Consider the following 13,014-nt stretch of genomic DNA (forward strand, 5'->3'; position numbering starts at 1 on the left):
TAAAAAGGAGCATCCCTTGGATCGGGCATTAAACTGCCCTCCTGACCTTCTGTGTTCATGAAATCTCCTTTCTCAATCATGAATTTGACCTAATTTATAGAGGTGGTAGCGCAATCTGCCAGCTGCATTCAGCCTGCCAGGATGCGCTACCCCTCTATTAGATCAGATCAGCTTTCTTAAAACACAGAGAGCATGTTTAAATGTTGCTTGTAACAGCCAGAGTCTGGTTCCACACTGAAGCTAAACAAGTTGAAGCCTGGTCAATATGTGGATGGGAGAACCTTTGTGGAAAACTGATTTGTGGCTGGAGGTAGTTTTAGTCCAGCCAGCTGGGGGTGCTCGTTCCCTGACATGTACTGTGTGGGTACAAAATGTTGGATCACGAAAAATAGCGACTTTTTTAATGGAGCCTTCAACTGGACCCTGTAAAAAGTAGCATCCTTTGGATCAGGCATTAAACTGCCCTCCTGACCTTCTGTGTTAATGAAATCTCCTTCCTCAATCATGAATTTGACCTAATTTATAGAGGTGGTAGCGCATTCTGCCAGCTGCATACATCCTGGCAGGATGCGCTACCCCTCTATTAGATCAGATCAGCTTTCTTAAGGCAAAGAGACAAAGTTCAACTGTTGCACGCAACAGCTAGAATCTGGTTCCTTACCGAAGCTAAGCAGACTGAAGCCTGGTCAATATGTGGATTGGAGAACCTTTGTGGAAAACTAGTTTGCTGCTGGAGGTAGTTTTAGTCCAGCCAGCTGGGGGTGCTCGTTCCCTGACATGTACTGTGTGGTTCCAAAACTTCAGATTACAAAAAAATAGTTACTTTTTAATGGAGCCTTAAACTGGACCTTGTAAAAAGGAGCATCCTTTGGATCAGGCATTAAACTGCCCTCCTGATCTTCTGTGTTCATGAAATCTCCTTCCTCAATCATGAATTTGACCTAATTTATAGAGGTGGTAGCGCAATCTGCCGGCTGCATTCAGCCTGGCAGGATGCGCTACCCCTCTATTAGATCAGATCAGCTTTCTTAAGGCAGAGAGACAAAGTTCAACTGTTGCATGTAACAGCCAGAGTCTGGTTCCTCACTGCAGCTGAGCAGGCTGAAGCCTGGTCAATATGTGGATGTGAGAACCTATGTGGAATGCTAGTTTGCAGCTGGAGGTAGTTTTAGTCCAGCCAGCTGGGGTTGCTCGTTCCCTGACATGTACTGTGTGGTTCCAAAACTTCAGATTACAAAAAAATAGCTACTTTTTAATGGAGCCTTAAACTGGACCTTGTAAAAAAGAGCATCCTTTGGATCAGGCATTAAACTGCCCTCCTGACCTTTTGTGTTCATGAAATCTCCTTCCTCAATCATGAATGTGACCTAATTTATAGAGGTGGTAGTGCAATCTGCCGGCTGCATTCAGCCTGGCAGGATGCACTACCCCTTTATTAGATCAGATCAGCTTTTTTAAGACACAGAGATCATGTTTAAATGTTGCATGTAACAGCCAGAGTCTGGTTCCACACTAAAGCTAAGCAGGTCGAAGCCTGGTCAATATGTGGATGGGAGAACCTTTGTGGAAAACTAGTTTCCTGCTGCAGGTAGTTTTAGTCCAGCCAGCTGGGGGTGCTCGTTCCCTGACATGTACTGTGTGGGTACAAAACTTTGGATTACATAAAAATAGCGACTTTTTTAATGGAGCCTTAAACTGGACCCTGTAAAAAGTAGCATCCTTTGGATCAGGCATTAAACTGCCCTCCTGACCTTCTGTGTTCATGAAATCTCCTTCCTCAAACATGAATTTGACCTAATTTATAGAGGTGGTAGCGCAATCTGCCGGCTGATCAGCTTTTTTAAGGCAGAAACCAAGTATAACTGTTGCATGTAACAGCCAGAGTCTGGTTCCTCACTGAAGCTAAGCAGGCTGAAGCCTGGTCAATATGTTGATGGGAGAACCTTTGTGGAAAACTAGTTTGCTGCTGGAGGTAGTTTTAGTACATCCCGCAGGGGGTGCTCATTCCCTGACATGTACTGTGTGGTTCCAAAACTTCAGATTACGAAAAATAGCGACTTTTTAATAAAGCCTTAAACTGGACCCTGTAAAAAGATCAGATCAGCTTTCTTAAGTATTCAAAGTCTAACTAAAATAAATGCAACTTACCCTAATTACACAGTGGTATTTTACAGTGACACTAAAGAAAAGCTTGTTTAGAACAATATGAGGGTGAGAAAACTGTTTAACTGAACTGATTTAGTAGAAAATCTACTAATGAATACACATTGTAAAGGAATCTAGAAATAATTGTTCTGAACTGTTTAGTGAAATGCCCTTACTACCAGAAAATTTGCCATCCCATTCAGAAAACCATCTTTCTCCTGTAATTTCATCTGGAAACTGCTGTAATAGACAGGGTTAAGGTTGTAGAAGATCTTTTGGCTGTGTTCATGGATAGCAGCATAATTCAGTTTACACTGAAGATAGAATTTGTAAATGAGAAAACTGTAGATGATGCTGGGGTGTCCAGAGAAGTTTACACTCTTGGGCTGTCATTCCATCCCTCCAAAAAACACCATGAAAGTTGCCATCCAAACAATGGCTCACAAAGCAATTCTTCAAGAGCCCAAATATGTAATAGATTGTTTCTCCGGAGCCATGCCAGTTGCACTGCTGAAAGTACCAGACCAGGAAAGTCTAGTATCTCTGTATGACACAAAGAAGGCCACTGGCAAATAAAGGGGCACAGCTACTTCAAACAACACAGGTGATTCGCTCTCAGAAAGAACAGATGGTATTCAATCATCTGCAACGTTATCTCAGAAATGCTGACCAAAGCAAAGCAGAAAAATTTCTGCGGTTCTGCACTGGTTCTTCTGTTATATGTGTTGATCAAATTAGGGTAAGCTTTAATGCAGAATCTGGCCTCAGCAGAAGACCAGTAGCTCATACCTGCGGAGCTACTCTTGATTTACCTTATACTTACAGTTCTTACCCAGACCTCTGCACAGAGTTTGACAATGTTCTGTCTAATGATTACTTAGAAATGGACATCCTGTGAATTTGTTGCTGCCCAGGAATAGTTCATAGTCATCAAAGTCACTTTTTTTTGGAACTTGATGGTCTGTAGTTATTATGCATGTTCGATGCTATTTTTTATATACAATGGGGGAAGAACAGGATGCTACAAACAACAGCAGTTTTTGGATGACTATTAATTGGATTTACATTTGACTGTCATTACATTAATTACGTTTCAAATAGGTTTATCATTTCCCAGCAAGTGGTCAGGTTTGTGTTCTTTTAAAATATATCCCTCAATCATTAATATTGATAAATATTTGATTCTTATGTCAATTCAACCTTAAATACATTTTGTTTACAGCTATTCAGACTTTTTGAAATTAAATTGTAATTGAACTTTTAGCAAACATTCTGATTTCCATTCTATGCAGTACCAGTTTGGTTGTTAGTAAGGAAAGTTCTCTGAATATTTAAACTTTTTTATTTTATAAAGGTAAAACAGTTTACATGTTGATACAGGTTCAAATTTGGAAATTAACATCTCCTCAGTAGCATTTATTTACAGTTGTATACGACTTTGTAAACAATAATCAATTTTGCAAATGTTGGTTTCATTTTTAATGACTTTTATGTGCCAAGATTGTTGTCTGGTAAATTGTAATTCTATATAAAAACTTTCCACAATGTTGCAGGATTCCCATGGAGACAGTATTGTGAAAATTACCTTACTTACAGTAATGCCCTGATCACATCTCTTAAATGCATTACATTACACAGTTCATTTACATCTGGATCACATAGTATGGGGCGTTAATCTTTCCATAACATGTCATATGCTTTTTCCATGTTAAAATATACTGCCACTAATCCCTCTTTAACTGCTATAGCTTTCTTTACATCTGTTTCCAGCTTTACCAATGCATCTAATGTTTATCATCCTTTCCTAAAACCATATTGATTAGGTGTCAACGCTCACTCTCAAGAACATAATTTAACCGATTTACAATCATCTTTCCATTAACTTACATAAATTTGACGTAAATGCAACTGGCCTGTAATTCCCTGCTATTGATGCATCTTTACCTGGTTTAGCTATAGGAATTATTATTGCATGTTTCCATGACTTCATCATTCTTCCTTCTACCCATATCTTATTATATAAATCCAACAATACTTTAAGTATTCTATCATTTGCAGGTTTAATCATAATATAATAAATTCCATCTTGTCCAGGTGCTGATTGTTTTTATCTTGTGTAATACCCTTTTAAGTTCCCATATTTTAAAGTCAGTATCTAATGCTCCTTCTCCATCAGGTTGTTTGAAAGTCCTGTTCACACACTGCTTCATCAAAAAAAAAAAAAAAATAGGTATAGGTATGTAAAGAAATAAAAAAAGTTTCAAATAATAAAACATCTCAGATAATTACTGTTAGAGAAATACATATTGAAATATATAAGTTATTGTAAATGTACATAATACCTATATAGAGAATGTGTTTACATAGTGAATTTACACACATTTTTTGTTTGATACTTGGCAACTTAAAATTATCTCTAAATAAATAAAGCGCTGGTGACACCTGCTGGTCAAAACAGGAAAATGCCATTTAACAGCCTAAATTAGTGTGTGATAATGATTAATTAGTGTGTGATAATGATTTTCCAGCTTTAAATTCATTTTTTTTTTTACAATTAACTATTAAATATGTTGTTCTTTCTGTCAAAGAGTTCCATTATACAATTATAAATATATACAAAATATACAAATTATTTAAAAAATGGAATTCACTACAGGCTTCAATATTACAAAAAGGAAAAAAAGATCATTATTGTCGAATATTGGTCATAGTATTGTAATAATGAAACAAAATAATAAATTAATCATGTTAAGTTTATTGTATGCATGTGCAGTATAAGAATTAAAAGTCATCATAGTTCTGTAAAGTAAACTGCAGATGTATTTTTTGTGTTCTCATTCGCCAACAAAAGCAAAAAAAAAAAAAAAAAAAATCCATGATAGTGTTTCAGTGACTTTCCTAAAGAGAGGGAAAAAATTAAATAAATAAATAAATAAATAGAGCTTGATTAGTCAAAAGAGTGTATTATGTCAGATTTACAGTCACTCCCACAGCTTTTGTATAGAAACACTTCCAGCAGCGTTATCCAATTTTATGTATGAATAGCAAGTTAAGAAAACACGAAGTATAGTGTTGTGAATGTACATTAATTTAAAAAAACGAAAATATAATAGTGTCTAGATTTACCATGCTAATAATTGTGAAATGTACATAAACACATCAGTGTGTAAACGGGACTTTTATTTTGGTGATGTGACGTCATAAAGGGCGCCCCTAGCCCTGCATTTGTTGTGATTCTGCTGAAGAAAGGTTTGTGTTTTTTTTTAGTTTTTTTAATCAATGCAAACTGTTGTCAATTTAAACGTTTTATAAACGAGTCAATCTTAAATGTAACACTGTATTGCTTTGTTATTTTGCGAGTAAAGTTCACCCTCATATTAATAACAGAAAAAGCGCGACTCGTTTTGCTCCTTAAATGTGAATCAGTTGATGGTTCAAGAAATAGAAAGTGAGAGAAAATGAGAATCCGAATCATCTGAACCGAATCAGTGGAGAAATGATTCAGTGATTCGAATCGTTTGAATCGACTCATTCAGTTACAACAAACTAGAACAAACACAAACATGTATAATGATAACTTTCACAAACTGCTGTTTTCATGGAAGTGTAATCTATTAAATGTTATGTACAAATAATTGACTGACTAAAATAAATAATAAATGCCCAATATCTATTTTAGTATTAAGGTAATTTCCCATAAACTATTACTCTGACTGTCTCTTACCAGTGCACTGACCGCTGTAGTGAGCACATAGACATTTAGTTTGCATTCATTTTTGAGAATAATTTACTTTCTGTTAATTATTCTAATCTTAAACAGGACTAAAGTGTCCAAAGACACAGAAAAACCCCTCCTGAATCAACTGAGATCCACGTGACACACTATTATAAAGATGGTGTTTATTAAAGAGGAGAGTGAAGACATGAGAATTGAAGAAACATTCAGAGTCAAACAAGAAGAAACTGAGGAACAAACAGGTTGGTTTCATGCTAAAAGCTGAACTCAATCATTTGATCCTTATTAAAATGTCCAGCTCTAAAAATAAATAAATGATATTTTTGCTCTTTTTATCATTATCACTTTGAATAATGGGAATATGTTTTGAGATTACGTGTAACTCCTCCTATAATAGTTTACTGTGTTTAAGATCTAAATGTTGCTGGGCTTGATGTTTGTGCCTTGAGCAATTAAAATGATGTTAATTTGGATTTCTCTTTTTTTGCATTAGACCTGATGACACTGAAAGAGGAGAGTCAAGAACTCAATGAAAAGGAAGATGATCTTCAGCATGAGAAACATGATTTCATGTCTGGAGAAAAATCATATAGTTGCTCACATACTAAAACAAAAGCACAAAAGACAGCAATAAAAAGAAGTGGTTTTACCTGCCAACAGTGTGGAAAAACTTTCAGCAGAAAGGAATACCTTAAAGTCCACATGAGAATTCACTCTGGAGGAAGACCTTACAGCTGTCAACAGTGTGGAAAGAGATTTACTGAAAGAGGACACCTTAATGTTCACATGAGAATCCACTCTGGAGAAAGACCTTACACCTGCCAACAGTGTGGAAGGAGTTTCACTCAAAAAGTCAAACTTCAAAACCACATGAAAACTCACACTGGAGAGAAGCCTTATGCATGCTCTCAATGTGAAAGGAGTTTTGCACATAAACACAGCCTTGATGCACACATCAGAGTTCACACTGGAGAAAAGCCTTACACCTGCAACCTATGTGGAAAGAGCTTTGGTCGAAAATCAAGCCTTGATAAACACACAAACATTCACAGTGGAGAAAAAACTTTCATGTGTTCTCAATGTCCAAGGAGTTTTACACATAAATATTGCCTTGATGTCCACGTGAAAACTCACACTAGAGAGAAACTTTTCAATTGTAAACAATGTGGCAAGAGATTCACAGAAAAAAGTGCACTTCAAACACACATGACAATTCACATTGGAGAGAAAGCTTTCACCTGTCAACAATGTGGAAAGAGCGTCACTCAAAAAAGAAGCCTTAATAGACACATGAAGATTCACACTGGAGAAAAGCCTGATCAGAGTTTTGACAGAAATTGAGTAGCTCTTTAACATGTACAATCACACCGGAGTGATTAGACTACAGTTTGTCATGTGATTAACTGCAAATATATATATATATTTGTTTACAATTTTCGCTCACATGTGACTCAGATCTGTTTTTGTCATGACAGTGTGAACAGCACAAACCACATGGAATTTCTTCCATTTGTGATACTAAATCTGATACAGGTCAGATGTTTTGCAATGTGACCGCAGTGTGAGTCACCTAAAAGATTTTACATACTACTCAATGTTATCAGTTACGAAAGAACTCACAAACATTACAGTCTTTTGTCACATCCTTGTCTTTTATTTTTCATATTGCCTGTGCATAATTTCACTGGCTTCTGGAGCAGATCAGATTAGTATTAAACACATAATCATTTACTTTATATCCTCCACGTTTACTTCCGTATGACGGCGTGCTGCGCAAGTGTTGCCAAATCAACCGTATCTTCTCGGAATTGGGCTACTTTTTCCACTGTTTCCTCTGGTTGTTTTCCAAATTTGTGGGTTGACCCAACCACAGTAAGTAGTTTTGTGAGGCAATTAGGCAGATTTTGTTGTAAAAACCTGGAAACCCTGTTTGTATCATTTGTTTGCACATGCAGGCCAGTTCAGAATCATGATCTGTTCACACTAGAAATCTGATATTGGTCACATTTAAAGCAAAAATGTGAACATTTACACTACAAACTCTGTTTAGTCTGTTTTTGAGAAGGTTTCAACTTTGGTGTTCAACATATTGATCAGAAATGCAAAGAATTAAAGGCTGAAATTGAAAATTTGGTTTGTTTTGAGCAATGGGAACACAGGAAGCCATATATTTAGAACCATTTGTCATACATTTTGATCATTCAAACTGATAGGAAACATCCTGAAAATTACTTCAGATACTTTCATTTACTTCTGCTTTTTTTACCCTTATCTTAAGGACCACGTAAGTAAAAAAACAAAAACGTCTCATCTTGGCCCACTCTCCCCCCTACTGTGTCGTATTTTCTACTTCCATATTCATCACCTCCTCAAGGTGAAGTATTTTTACCTGTATCTTGTAGGATATATTATTTTGTGAATCTGTTGAAGTTACCATAAAGAGGGTAAGGGGATGTTGTGTTTTGTTCTCTATTATTATGCTGTTTAGGAAATGTTGGAATTTGGTAACCTTATTTTTTTGACTAAATGTCACTATTTGACGTCAAATGGATGTTGGAATTTGGTTGCTTTACAACACAACCTAAAACATCAAAATTGACATTAGATGTATGACTGACAATGAATTTTGTTTGCCTGACGTTGTAACCCAAATTTAACCAAATGTCTAATGACATTGTGTGCCTGCTGGGACATGGAAATTTGATTAATGTATAAATTAATCAATGCATGACGTAATGGGTGAATTACATAAATGTGAAATAGAATTATGAATACTTGATTTTTTTGTTTGTTTTAAAAGTTTTAAAATTCAATATCAAACATGCCTGTTTTGCCTTTTAGACCAGGGGTGCTGCAACTCGCACATCACATGACATCTGTGTGTTGGAACTTCAGTTCAATTCAAGTTTATTTGTATAGTGCTTTTCACAATACAAATCATTGCAAAACAGCTTTACAGAAAATTAAAGTTTTTTCCCCCCAAACTTGAGTCAAATACAGTGCTGCAGTGATGTATTTTTTGTAGACTGTAAGTTTGCATCACTCTGGTTTCCTCCAGTCCCGGCTGTCCCTCTGATGTTCAACTGCGAGGACAACTGGTGGTACACGCTCAACCCCATGTGTTGTGCCGAGGCCATGATGTACCACTGCATGTCCGACTCGGAGGGCGCATATTCTGACCCCTGCTCCTGCGACACCAGGGAGGAGCAGTTCTGCGTGTCCTGGCTGGCGGTGCTGGGTCTGTCTCTGCTGTTGCCCTGTTTGTGCTGATTTCCGCCGCTGCGCGCCTGTTACCATCTGGGGGAGGCCTGTTGCTGCTGCATTTACTCTTGACACTTCTTTGAGCTGTCTGGGTACCACAGATACTCAGATTAAAAACCATACAGCAAAATAAAACTTGCTAAATGCAGATTAATATTTATGAAATAAATATTTCTGTTAAACGAGTTAGGTTGAATAGAGGAAAGCCCAGTCAGAGGACTATCATTTTGTGAACTCTCATTTTAATAGAAAGAGCCAGGTATGCAATCGTTAAAAGAATAAAAAATAACGCGACACAAGCTGTAAATTATTTTAAAGCCTTAAATCTATTGTTTGAAAGATGTGTAACTATTTGTACTTCTTGTGTACATGTGATTTTCTAATTGCTTGTCCAATTGTATTATTATTATTATTATATTTTTAGGTATGTTATATTATATTTTGATGTATTCAATGTTATTGCACTTGTACGTTTGTTGTTTTAAAGACTGCAAAAGAATAAAAATAAATAAATAATGTTTTTTTATTTTGTTGAATGAACAATGGATGGCGTCACTGGTCCAGATGTTGTTGACTAATCAGCCTAAAGCGGCGTCTCGTGACCCCCTGCATGTGGAAAACAAATTTTGAGGTCGATTATCCGTTTTCTACCCAGGAACCAAAAAAAAAAAAAAGAAAAATCAAGCTGAAATCTTGTTTTTTCGTTTTCCGAACAAATGAAAAAACAAATAAAGGAACCGTTTTCTTATTTCTGCTTATTTCGTTTCAAAATGAAAACTAAATGAATAAAACGTACATGAACTCAGGGTTAATGCAATGGGTGTTAACGGGTTTCATATTATTTTGGCCTAAAATTCATTCCTATCCTTCCACGAGTAGAACTTCTTAGACTGATAACTGTTACAGTGTTACACGTGCTTGTTGCTGGAGAACAACTTTAGAGTGCATAAATGGACACAGAATTAGTTTTTTTTTGCATGAACTAACTTTAAATTTCGGAAATATAATAAATTTCGGAAATATAAATTCACCTGCTGCAGGCATGAAAACCTCGGACGTGGATTCTTCAGACGTAGACGGACTTTCCTCGGAAATGTTGCCGATAGCAACCGCATTATCATTTTGAATATGCAGCTTAAGTACACCACAGTCTAAAAAATGCTCCTCTATGTCTTTGGCGTCCTGTAGCAGATGACTAAGTCCACAATTAACCAAATATCTGCGCAGCCCTGCTGAAAAAACCAGCTTATGCTGGTTATGTATGTTTTGGTGCTGGGATGCTGGTTTTAGCTGGTATATTCTGGTCCTTTGCTGGTTTATGCTGGTCCCTTGCTGGTTTATGCTGGTCATGTTGCTGGTTAATGCTGGTCCTTTGCTGGTTTATGCTGGTCCTTGACCAGCAACATGACCAGCATAAACCAGCAAAGGACCAGCATTAACCAGCTAAAACCAGCATCCCAGCACCAAAACATACCTAACCAGCATATGCTGTTTTTTTCAGCAGGGAGGACGGAATTGTTTGCAGAAACATTCATCTCTCCGATATCTCCTAATACAGTAACATTGGCAATGGTACTTGGGTTATACATCCCTGTTTTCTGAAGCATCTTGCACTTGCAGCATCTGTGAAACTTCGCCTTCGGCTGAAAATCCACCTGCACAGTTTTACAGTTTCCGCAGGTCCGAGAAACAGTCACCTCCGACCTAATCACCTCACCGCTGAGAGAAACAACAGGGTCTTTTTCCACATCACAGCGAGGCATTGCTCCAAGTCCCGGTAAAGATGAAACTGCTTCAACAGTTGTTTCCCGAGTCGTAGTTAGGGACAGTTCACCTTGGAACTCTCTCGTGCTGAGCTGGGTGAACTTATAAGTCTTACCAAAGTAAACGACTCCCACTTGACTTTCCCACAGCTAAACTCAAATTGTCCCGCTGGCATCCTGCAGCATCACACTCTGCGTCTCCACTTGTCGGCCCTGGATCTCCACCATCTCTGTTGATGCCCTTAAATGCACAATCCGACCAGTCAACTCACCAACCTGAAGAATTAAGAAAAATGAAGAAAAACAGTATGCAAATTACATAACGCACTAAAACTTAAATCAATATTAAACACTTACATAATGACGTGCAGACATTTTTCTGATGTCTCCCACGGTCAGCTTACACTTAGACGGAGGTTGCTTGTATGGAAACGTCAAATTAGGGATCACAGTCACACCTGTTGCCCTTCCGCACAGGACATCGACACCTTCACCAGAACGGCCTGAAAAAATGAGAAAAACAACAAATATAATTTAAAATGAGTACTACAATACGCCGAATACACAATTTAACAACATTCAATAACACACTTACTAGGTTGAACTAAGACGTTGCTCAACTTCACTGGGCTTCTGCAATTTTGCGCTCATAAAAGCAGGTTGCGCCTCTCAGCAGAAAGCAGGGCATCATCGTGGAACGTTTCTCGGCTGACCTAAAGAACCGCATTGAAATACTTTTTTTCTCACTGCTGCTATTTTAACAACCGACACACTATGAATATATCCACAGACACTAACTAGCTCTATATGGGGTTCCATTTGTGCCAAAAATAAATCGTCTGCTTTGTGCTTTGTACTATAGTTCTGTCTTTGTCTACAGTCATTGCCTACTTGTTCAGGTAAATCAGTAAATGTTGGCGTCTATGCTGTTCGTTGATGTCGTCTTAATCTGTCGTCCTTTAGTTTTTCTCTTTGTTGTTTTTGCTGTCGTCTTTATTGTTGTGTCGTCCTTTCATCTGAACTGTCATCTAGTTCTGTCGTCCTGTCATCTGATCTCTCCACTTAACTATCGTTCTGTCATCTGCTCTGTCGTCTGTTATGTCATCATGTTCTGTCATCTGTTCTGTCGTCCGTATTGTCATCTGCTCTGTCATCATGTTCTTTCATCTGTTCTGTCATCCTTATTGTCATCTGCTCAGTCGTCAGTAATCATCTGTTCTCTCATTCAATTGTCATCTGCTCTGTCGTCCTTATTGTCATCTGCTCTGACGTCATGCTCTGTCGTCCGTACTGTCGCCTGTTCGGTCATCATAATTGTCATCTGCTCTGACGTCATGTTCTATCTTCTTGTTCTTGTCCTCACTGTTCAATACTGTTATCAGGTAATTTTGCCATAGCTATCGTTTATGTTTGAAAACGAGTGTGGTGTGTAGACACAACATACCTGCCCATAGCTGTCAAAATAAAAGTCTTCATCTGTCAGTTTACGGAGGTATTCCTTTTTATCTAAATACATCTGTTTATCATTTGTTTCTTGTGGTAGTCTTAGTGGTAACTTTACTTTTTAGTGAGAAATGTGAATGGGTTATTTCAACAAAAAAAGGAACTTAGGATCAGAAGGAATTTTAACAAGTTTAAATTTATTGAACATCCTCCCAATAAACAGTTGTAATATAAATTTAGAGTTTTCATTTTATAATGGAAAAAGAATCTAAGAACATTACAGAATCAGTGCTCTCAGTAAAGGGTATCTTTACTGTCAAAAAATATTTAAACAAATTTAGTTAACTGCAGAGGTGAAAACAGTTTAACAGTGTAAACACATATATGGAACTGCAATGTAGTGGCTGCTTATGGTAGTCTCTCACAATAAAAGTAAAAAAATAAAACAATGTTATAGACATTACAGCCCTCCCAGTACACAGCTTCTGTAATTTCGAATATATATACATATTTTAACAAAATTCTTCTCGTGTCGGTTCCTTAAAATAAAATAGCAATTTAGGCAAAACCAAATGTAGGGGACTGGAGAATGCCTGACATTTTTTCTCTAAAACTGAGGTAGGAGTCATGCAGAGGCAACCACAATGTGACATCGCATGTGTTGGC

The 13,014-nt window shown here is 37.2% G+C and overlaps 1 protein-coding gene across 1 annotated transcript; it reads left to right on the forward strand.

Moving 5' to 3' along the window:
• The first annotated feature begins 6,583 nt into the window (after positions 1 to 6,583).
• On the forward strand, positions 6,584 to 9,151 carry LOC141332891 (uncharacterized). The gene is made up of 2 exons (XM_073837852.1): positions 6,584 to 7,205; positions 8,940 to 9,151. Exons 1-2 carry the CDS (start codon positions 6,584 to 6,586, stop codon positions 9,149 to 9,151), a joined length of 834 nt encoding a protein of 277 aa, XP_073693953.1.
• Positions 9,152 to 13,014: the final 3,863 nt, after the last annotated feature.

This window comes from Garra rufa, chromosome 4 (assembly GCF_049309525.1).
Source record: "Garra rufa chromosome 4, GarRuf1.0, whole genome shotgun sequence".
NCBI classification, from domain to species: domain Eukaryota; kingdom Metazoa; phylum Chordata; class Actinopteri; order Cypriniformes; family Cyprinidae; genus Garra; species Garra rufa.

Coding starts and splice junctions, on each gene's coding strand:
- LOC141332891 (XM_073837852.1), top strand. CDS start 6,584: ATGAGAATTCACTCTGGAGGAAGACCTTACAGCTGTCAACAGTGTGGA. Junction 7,206..8,939: donor TGGAGAAAAGCCTGATCAGA/GTTTTGACAGAA, acceptor GGTTTCCTCCAG/TCCCGGCTGTCCCTCTGATG.